The sequence below is a fragment of the Nelumbo lutea genome, chromosome 3, assembly GCF_056320005.1.
Source record: "Nelumbo lutea isolate HS-2025 chromosome 3, American lotus-T2T, whole genome shotgun sequence".
NCBI classification, from domain to species: domain Eukaryota; kingdom Viridiplantae; phylum Streptophyta; class Magnoliopsida; order Proteales; family Nelumbonaceae; genus Nelumbo; species Nelumbo lutea.
Window position 1 is genome coordinate 114703343 of NC_142686.1, and position 9800 is coordinate 114713142.

The 9800-nt window shown below is 37.5% G+C and overlaps 1 protein-coding gene across 1 annotated transcript; it reads left to right on the plus strand.

Annotated features, from left to right (window-relative positions):
* Positions 1–1119: 1119 nt before the first annotated feature.
* Positions 1120–8733, plus strand: A/N-INVA (Plant neutral invertase family protein). Its single transcript, XM_088979841.1, has 6 exons — positions 1120–2257; positions 2915–3080; positions 3308–3519; positions 6308–6801; positions 7600–7648; positions 7991–8733. The coding sequence occupies exons 1-6, from the start codon at positions 1484–1486 to the stop codon at positions 8315–8317; spliced, it is 2022 nt and encodes a 673-aa protein (XP_088835967.1). The 5' UTR covers positions 1120–1483; the 3' UTR covers positions 8318–8733.
* Positions 8734–9800: the final 1067 nt, after the last annotated feature.

Consider the following 9800-nt stretch of genomic DNA (forward strand, 5'->3'; position numbering starts at 1 on the left):
TTTCCTTAATTAGAGATGAGTTTTACAAAACGACCTTGTCGTATGTCCTTTGCATCTGCTGATCACATGACTGAGAAGTGGGGATCAGATCTCCACCGCCTACAGATTATTTATATTAAATGCTGAAATATGAAGTATGAACAATTTACTACCCACAAATTGTTCTAACATCCCTATCCATTGTGGGGAGGGATGTAGAAATGGCTAACATCCCTAATCCATTGGTAAAGAAAACGTGCTTATAAAATCATTCCATTTTTGCATCATATCTTGTTTTTATGAGAAGATATTTCTGAGTTCGGCTTCAATCGGGACAAAGTCTATTCGAACAGTTTTTACTGTTTTGCATTGAGAATTTTTTCTTAGATGTTTTATTTCATAAAGAGATATTCTAAATACAAGATTAGAACATAAATTTACCCTGATAGAAGCCCATCTCGATATTTCTAATACACATCCATAAGGGGCTGTGAAAATATTGCCGAGATGTGGTATTGTGATCACCAAATCCCAATTCTTAGTGAAATAGACTCATACATCAAGTGAAACTGGAATTCGAATTGGCGTCCCACAGAATGCCACAACACATCCCAAGTGTGAATTAGAAATATCTCCATCTAAAAAGTTCAGGTTGATTCCTCACATATTGTTCCCTACACCAATTTTACCATGCATTACAGCTGTATATTTTCATGAATAATTAATAACTTTGATCACATTTGCGCCTCACACTAATCTTACAATATATCCGAGCCGTACATCCGAAAGGACCGAAACATTTGAGATAAGATCTGTTCTGCTCCTCACATAATGCGCCTTACACGCCTCATACGCAAATTCTATCATGTATTGAGAACATCTTTCGTGCTTATAAGTTATTTTTGACCGAAGATATTCTTAATGTACGGTGGATGTATATATTAGGCGCCTAAGAGTGAGGATCAGATCCCGTTCACGTTTGAAATGTATTGTGGGGAGCAAATATAAAGGTTGACTCTTGTCTTGACCATCACCACGGATAGAATAGTATTTTTAATCCGTTAATCTACTTTTTCACTTTTTTTTTTTTATTTCAAAAAATAAAAATTAGAAAAAAAAAAGAAACAACGGTGCAGTCTCCTCCATCTTCGAACCTTCCCTCCGCTGTGCCTATAATAACCATTAAAAATTGAAAAAAAAAGGCAGCGTTGGCTTCTCTAAAGAAAGAAAGAACCATTTTCATCTCCGGCAGCCATTTCTCTTTCTATTTTAGGCCTCTATAAACTACCTATCCATCCGTTCAACTAAATTTCGGTATTATTTTTCTCTATTTGTAGATTGCAATCTTACTCTTCCGTTATTTTTCTATCTCAGTTGTTTCTCATTTCTTTATTTCTGTAATCGCTCTGTTTTCAAATTTTCAAGATAAACAGAGTTGTATATAATTAATCCATTCATCTGATTTATACTTCAATTTATTTCCTTAATTTTGATTCTTCGTGGTATGAATCCGAGTGGGTCTTTTGGAATATCCACGATGAGACCCTGCTGTAAACTCCTAATCGGTTGCAGAGGCTCGGCGTTCTTCGGATTCTTACCGCCAACATGTCAACATTCGCTCGCTAATAACTTGTCAGGTTTTCGATACAAATTGCTCCAACATCGTCAATTACATAGCAATTCCCCTCGAATTTTTGGTTTTAAATGTGTAGCCAATCCAGATCAGAGACCTTTTCGTTCTCCTGATTCGAATTGGGGTCAATCTAGGGTTTTCTCTCGCTGTTGTAATGTTGGGCAAGATAGAGGCACTTCTTTTATTGCTAATGTTGCCTCGGATGTTCGACATCATTCCACGTCCGTCGACTCCCATGTTAATGACAAGAGCTTCGAGAAAATTTACATTCAGGGTGGTATCAACGTGAAACCTCTCGTCGTCGAAAGGATTGAGAGAGGCGTTGGTGACGGAAAAGGACAAGAACAACAGGAACATGTACATCCGGTAGAGACTTCTGAAGGTCTTAAGGAGACCGAGATTTCCACACACAAGAGAGAGGTCACGGAGATTGAAAAGGAGGCATGGAAGTTGTTGCAGAATGCGGTTGTTAATTACTGTGGCAGCCCAATCGGGACTGTTGCCGCTAATGATCCTGCTGATAAGATGCCGCTCAATTACGATCAGGTCTTTATTCGTGATTTTGTCCCGTCGGCACTCGCCTTCCTGCTACGGGGAGAAGGGGAGATCGTCAGGAACTTTCTTCTTCACACTTTGCAATTGCAGGTTCTCTGTGCTTCTTCTTCGTCGTCTTCTTGATTGGTTACTTGTTGCAGCCTACCTATTAGTTATATTCTTTTTAAGATTAAATCAAAAGTTTCATTGGTCTATGAGGCTACTATGTTGGTGATGTTTTGGAATATTCCAAATATTTTGAATTTTTTGGTGGTACAGATATTTGATTTCGGGTTATGATATGGTTAAGGTCGGCCTCATTTATCCGTTATTCCAGATGCCTGTGCATGTTTTCTTCTTTTGTCCCTCTAACTAGTACATGGGACTTTATGAATGATTTACTCGCAATCTGTGATGTTAGTAATCCACTGGTTTTATATCCTATGATAATGTGTGGTTTGTGGAAAGATGGAATTTTATATTGACTTTTTTTGTTCTTCTGTTATTATTCTAATGTTGGTAAAATCTTGGGTTCCTGCATGTTACCACCATTCGTCTGGGGTTCCCAAATGTGATCATGGTCGTCAATTTTCTTATTATGCTCGCGGTGTGTGTATTTACATTTGCCATTTTATGGCATGAAAGAACCTTTCTGTTCTTCTTTGTTGGTCAGCCATTTGGTCTTGTAATAGATGCTTGCGTTGTGTGGTTCTTTTGTTAGTTTTTGAATTTCTAGATTTTAAATGTTATGTCATGTTTGTTAATTAGAGCTGGGAGAAAACTGTGGATTGCTACAGCCCAGGACAAGGGTTGATGCCGGCAAGTTTTAAAGTTAGAACTGTACCTCTTGATGGCAGTACCGGAACATTTGAAGAAGTTTTAGATCCAGATTTTGGTGAGTCAGCTATTGGCCGTGTCGCTCCAGTTGATTCTGGTGAGTTTTAATACGAATTGTTAATTATAGTTTGTTTTGTTGCTGTTGTTATCATCCCCATATATGGACATTCATTTTTTTCTTTATGCAAACTCTGGTTTGTTCAGTAGTTTTCTTGTCAGCTCTATGATACAAGCGGGAAATAAGGAATTTATACACTAAGCATCATTTAGGATTGGACTCTGATTTTCTTTTCTTTTTTCTTGGTTTTTTGATTATTTTGATAGGATTGTGGTGGATTATCTTGTTAAGAGCTTATGGAAAGATCACTGGTGATTATGCATTGCAAGAAAGGGTCGATGTACAAACTGGCATAAAGCTCATTTTGAATTTGTGTTTAACTGATGGCTTTGATATGTTCCCTTCTCTGTTAGTCACTGACGGTTCTTGTATGATAGATCGACGGATGGGTATTCATGGCCATCCCCTTGAGATCCAAGTAAGTTGGGACTCTACATGCACCTTTGCAATCATTTCTTCTGTACACTTCAGCTTTCAATTCTGTTGGGTTGTCATATATATTAATAGTCATTAAGGGCTCGTTCGCTTTTCAGCTTTTGAGAGGAGGGAAAGTCAGTCAATGGGAATACCATTGACCGAGATACCGATTTCTTTTTTTGGATTTATGTAGGGTCTACATAAAATTCATTTTTCCTGGTTATCACTTGCCCAAGTATCTCCTAGGTGGGTAAGTAACTTTACCACCTGGGGGGAAAGTTGTCAACACTTGGATGGGACAAAATTGCCTCTTCTGAAATGGATTTTTATGGATAAAATGGTCATCGTCTTATCTAACTGGAAAATAAAAGAACATGGGTAAATGCAATTGCCCGGGTAAGTACATTTACCCAGGTAAGTGGCTTCCCAAAAAAACGAACGGGGCCTAAAGGTAACTATTTAAATAAATGCTATGCCCATATGTTGTTTATTGTAAATGCTTTTCTTGTGGGATTTATCCGACAGTAAGAGATCACCATTTAACTGCACTAAATGCTTTCCTTTTGTTTCATTTTACATAGCTAGCTTCAATGTATCTGATGAATTACTTCTTGATCTGTTTTATTATGCTCTAATTGTAGATAAATAATGTTGCATGGTCACCCTTTCCAACCAAGAAAATATGTTGCATTGTCTAGGTTGTTTTAGGATAGCACTTTTCAGTGTCAAGTCTTTTGGTTTTTGGAATGGTAGTTGGCAACATGGCAATGGATGACTGCGCTAGTGAGGAGTGACTTTGGTTCAAGTAAGGCTCTAAAAGAGCAAGGGGATGACCACAAGAAAATGAGCTTGAAGCGGTATGAAATAATCTAAGGACTAGTTGGATTGTATTAAGTGACCATCCTGCAATCAGTATCAGTTTTTGACTTAAATGATCTGGTGTTACAAAAGCTGTTTTCTGTTTATTTGGGTAAGAAAAGCCTCAAGTTTCTAATAGACGGTTATATAGCTGCAGAAATTATCTGCATTGAGTAGGTTCGTCTGGGCCAATGGCATAGTGGCCCCACAGTGTGACAGTGCTAAGCACGGGGCTTTAGTTTGCCAGAACTTACATTCCCTTGCTTGGTTTTGGGAACTTTGCTTGATATTGCAGTTCTTAGCCACGACTAATGCTTGGATGAACATGCTATGGTTAAGCTATAAGCACCCAGCTGTGCTTATAACTCATTGGCTTGAAAATAGAAGTTTGCATTTTTTTGTCTGAATTTTTAAACCAGTTAATTATAAAATGATATGGTGCCCAGTGAGTGTGCATTGATTAGATGATCACTGATTCTAGTGCTGAATAGAACCGATCACTACACCAAGTGTTGCACGAGCATTCCTATTTACCATGATTCAGGAAATTCATCACCTCTTTTCTTTTATTTTTTATTTTTTTGGTAATAACCTCTGTTCATCCATTGTTTTTGTTTTTTTGGAAATCTTTTTAGTTGGGAAATTTTGATTGAGCATTTAATATTCTAATATTAAATATTTTTATTACATTTAAGCTATGACATCTAACGAAAATTGTCAGCTTTTCCAACTTTCAGTTCTTCTGTACATCAGAATGGTGATTCAAGATCATGATGATGATTTAAGAATCATCGTTTTTGGTATTTGAGATTACCCCCTCCCTCATACAAAACCCAAAACGCTAATGCTGAAGCAAAGTTTCTCCAGAACTACCCAAACTTGGTTTCATTGTGTTTCTGTTTTTTCTGATGTGGCAAGTTGGCAAAACAGGATGCTCATGAAACGAAATGGTGCCAAACACCCTCTATATGCGCTGTTTTTATTTTGTGTTTAAGAGAACTTATCATGTTTGTAAAATTCTTTATTTATTCTTTTTCTCCTAAAAGCAACAATACCTGAATATATTATTGTTTCTTCCTTTTCATCTCTCGGTGTAGAACACCTAAACACTAACTCTAATCAGTAAGTAAACCTGTAAGGGGAAATTGGTTGAGATATGTGAGTTTAAGTTTATGTGTAAAGCTAATATTAGAACTTAATTTGTTCTTTATATCAGGCTTAATGTTCAATTGATACTTTTCTTCTGTAGAAATGTACTACACTCTGATCATGTTGCCCTTTGGAAGCATTTCTTTTTGTGTTGCAAAAAGTGATAACTCATCCATACCATTTGAGCCAAGGATAATAATAACAAGCTAGTGTTTTATAACATGGGTGATAATTTCTAATGTAGTCCCATTGTTGTTATTGATTTTAGTCAGGGAAAGTTGCTGGTAATGGAGAACTCTTTTAATCTTTACAGTTTAGAGGGGAAGGTGGATTAGTGTTGGATCTTTTTTGTGTTGGTGAGGTCAATTAGCCATCTATTTGGGTAATATAATGTAGCCTAAGTTAAACTTGGTGCATAAACGTTAACTTTTATGAATTTGATTTCTTATTTTGGAAAAGGACTGAGAACTATTGAAAGGAATATTTTTGAAGGCTAACGAAGCATGAGTTGCTAGAATACTTTACCTTTTTTGTCTTCTCTCTTTGTCTAGATCTTTCGTATGATGAGGTTTGTACTGTGTGGTAATAATTATTTTATCTAGTACATTATGATCCTGTCTTGCATCTTATTTTAAGAATTGGTTGTTTCTTCCCTATTGCCATTGTAGTATGTTCTAACCTTCATCCCACATTCATGTTATCATTTACAAGCTTGTTTTGCCTCTGGTTATTTTTCCTTCGTTGTTGTGGTTTATAATCCATTGACAAGCTTGTTTTGGCAGGCATTGTTCTACTCAGCTTTGCGTTGCTCCCGAGAGATGCTAACTGTCGATGATGGATCCAAGAATCTTGTGACAGCCATTAATAACCGGCTCAGTGCATTGTCATTTCATATTAGAGAGTACTACTGGGTAGATATGAAGAAGATAAATGAAATATACCGTTACAAGACAGAGGAATACTCTACGGATGCCATCAACAAGTTCAATATCTATCCTGATCAAATTCCTTCTTGGCTAGTAGAATGGATCCCAGAGCAAGGTGGTTATCTTATTGGCAATTTGCAGCCAGCTCACATGGATTTTAGGTTTTTCACACTTGGCAACCTTTGGTCCATTGTTTCATCCTTGGGTACTCCTAAACAGAATGAGGGTATATTAAATCTGATTGAAGACAAATGGGATGATCTTGTGGGACAAATGCCTCTTAAGATATGTTACCCTTCTTTGGATTACGAGGAGTGGCGTATAATCACTGGTGGTGACCCGAAGAATACGTAAGTTTTTTCAATGCTATATGTATATATTTCACCTAGAGGTGTAAATTAGGTCATGCCGCCCACAGCCTTGCATGGCCCTGCACGATTTTGAGCTGACACGGCCTGACATGATTTTGAGCTGGCCCAGCCCAATGGTCCACGGGCCGTGCCGTGGCCTGGCACGATTGTATGGGTTGATGGGTCGTGTCGGGCTTGGAGTTTCAGGTCAGCGGGCCGGGTCAACACGGCCCATATATATATTTATATATATAAATATAATATATATATATATATTTCATATATAATATATTATATAAATTATAATTATATAATAATATATAGTATATAACATATTAATAAAATACATTTTTTTTTCAATTTTATTATACTATTTTATTTAATTATTGTATATATAAGAAATTGCATACATCAAAATTCATATATAATTAAAATTTTAAGGTTTTTTATTTCAATTTTTAAATTAAATAACTTTGGTCCAGTGCACGGCCCGGCCTGGCCCAAGGCTTGACCCACGGACCAGCCTGGCACGGGCCAGTGTGGGCTTGGTTTGTGGCCCGTGCTGGGATGACCCCCCAAAATATCCTAGGGATGGGAGGCATGGCCCGATGGTCCACCGGCCGTGTCATGCCGGCCCAGCACGACCTATTTTACACCTAATTTCACCTATTATATAGGAAACTGGAACAAAGAAGTCAACATTTAACTTCAAATCTTTTAGTTGGTTACATGAATTATTTTTGATGTCTAAATTGGTTGAGTATTCTGAACATCATTTATGTATTTTGACTGTTACAGACCATGGTCATATCATAATGGTGGATCTTGGCCAACACTTCTGTGGCAGGTATATTTGAATTTGTTTTTAAGTGTTTGTGTGAATTATCATATAAAAAATGGGTGAGGGGAGGGCGTGGGTAAACCTCATTGCCTTTCTATTGGAAAAGGTGCATGTACATCTGGGATGACAAGATAATGCTGCTTCCCTTGTAATCTGTTCATGTTGCAGGGTTCAACCTGTTTTCTTGATGTATTAGGATTCTGTTTGGCCAAAAGTCGGCCCAATTAGATGATATAATAAGAAATGATGTACAACACGGGTTTGAGGGTATTGGATGCATAGACTTGGATTGTTGGCTTGATTACTTTTTGGATGTTCTTTAACTCTTTATGATATTAAATATTTCAGTTCACATTGGCTTGCATCAAGATGAAAAGGCCAGAATTAGCCAGAAAGGCAATTACTTTGGCAGAGGAGAGGCTCTCAATGGATCAGTGGCCTGAATATTATGACACCCGTAATGGAAGGTTTATTGGGAAACAATCACGGCTTTACCAGACATGGACAATTGCTGGGTATCTGACATCAAAAATGCTTTTGGATAATCCAGAGATGGCATCAATGTTGTTAATGGATGAGGACTATGAGGTTCTTCAGACATGTCGCTGTGCTTTGAGTAAAACTGGACGCAAAAAGTGCTCCCGTGGGGCAGCCAAAGCACAGATTCTTGTGTAAGCACCATACTTTTATACTGTACAGTGAAACGCCTGGGAAGAAAGCACAACATTTTCAATCTGAAAATGTGACATGGAGAGGTCCATCTTCACAGCAGAAGCGAAATGTTGTCCTTAGAGGTCTTAGTGGAGTTGTCCAATATATCGTACATCTCATGTTGTATAATATTTGTTGTCTGGTAGAGCCAAGGTCAGTTAAACAGACTCATCTTTTGAACACAGATGAGGTGCTGAAATGTGTTCAATAGCTGAGAGACCTTTTTATAATTTATTTTTGGTCTGTAATCAACAAATGAAAGTTGATTCTTGATGTGTTCGGGATGATTGGAACCTGGTTTTGTGGTTCAGAGCTGAACACTCATCTGTATGTTATTAACTTTTAACAATTAGCCCGATATTTATTATTTACTTACATAACTGCAAGGAGCTTCTCTCTCTCTCTGTTAGAGAGAAATAATAATTAGGCAGGGAATGCGAAATATTAGTCAGGTAGGCTCAGTTTGGAAGGAGTACGAATACAAATTTGTAGAGTGCAAAACCTTGTATTTGTATATATTTGTACAGTACATATTTGTATTTGTACTCTTATGGGAATAAGGAATTTATGCAACCCTCTTCGCGTACTCGGAAGATCATGTGCCATGATTTCGCACTTAAAAGAGTGACATTACCAGCCAGCATGGCCATATGTGGAGTCTATTTGATTCATGCATCAATTTCAGAGCCTGAACTTGAATGCATCGTTTTTTTTGGTATGCAGGGAAATAAGCAGAGAAGACCTTGAAAAAAAAAAGACCTGGACAGAACAGTGAAAAGCAAACACTAAGGTCTTGTTTGGTTTGAAGGAAAAGGTAGGGAAAGGAAGGGAAAGACAATAGGGGTGGATTTGAGCCGAATTGAATAGTACCAGGCTCGAGCTCAGCTTGAGACTATTCTACAAGGTTCGAGCTCGAGCTCGAGCTCGGTTCGAGCCAGAACCTTGAGCTCGAGCTTGGCTCGGCTAGGCTCGTTTTATATTTTATAAAAATATTTTATTATAAAAATATTTTATAAAAATAAAAATTTTATATAATTTTTTTATTTTATATTTTAAAAATTAAGAATTATAATGATTAATAAGCTTATGAACTAAGCTTTAGTAGGCTTGAGCTTGGCTCGTTTAATAATCGAGCCACTAAATTGGGCTCGAGCTCGAGCTCGAGCTTGGCTAAAACCGAGCCGAGCTCGTTGCCACCCATAAAAAATAGGAAAACCAATACAAGGGTTGTAAAGGTTTCCCTACCTTTCCTTTCCTTTCCTTACATTTTCCTTCAAACCAAACATAGCCTAAGGGCTCGTGGTTCATGGGAATAGAGGTCTGGGATGGAATTGGAATGGGGTCATTTGGATTCCCAATGTTTGGTTGGATAGAATTGGAATCCATTTTCTCCATTCTTGGTGGAATGACATTTTCCCATTTGAGGGAATGGTCATTCCCTCCCCTT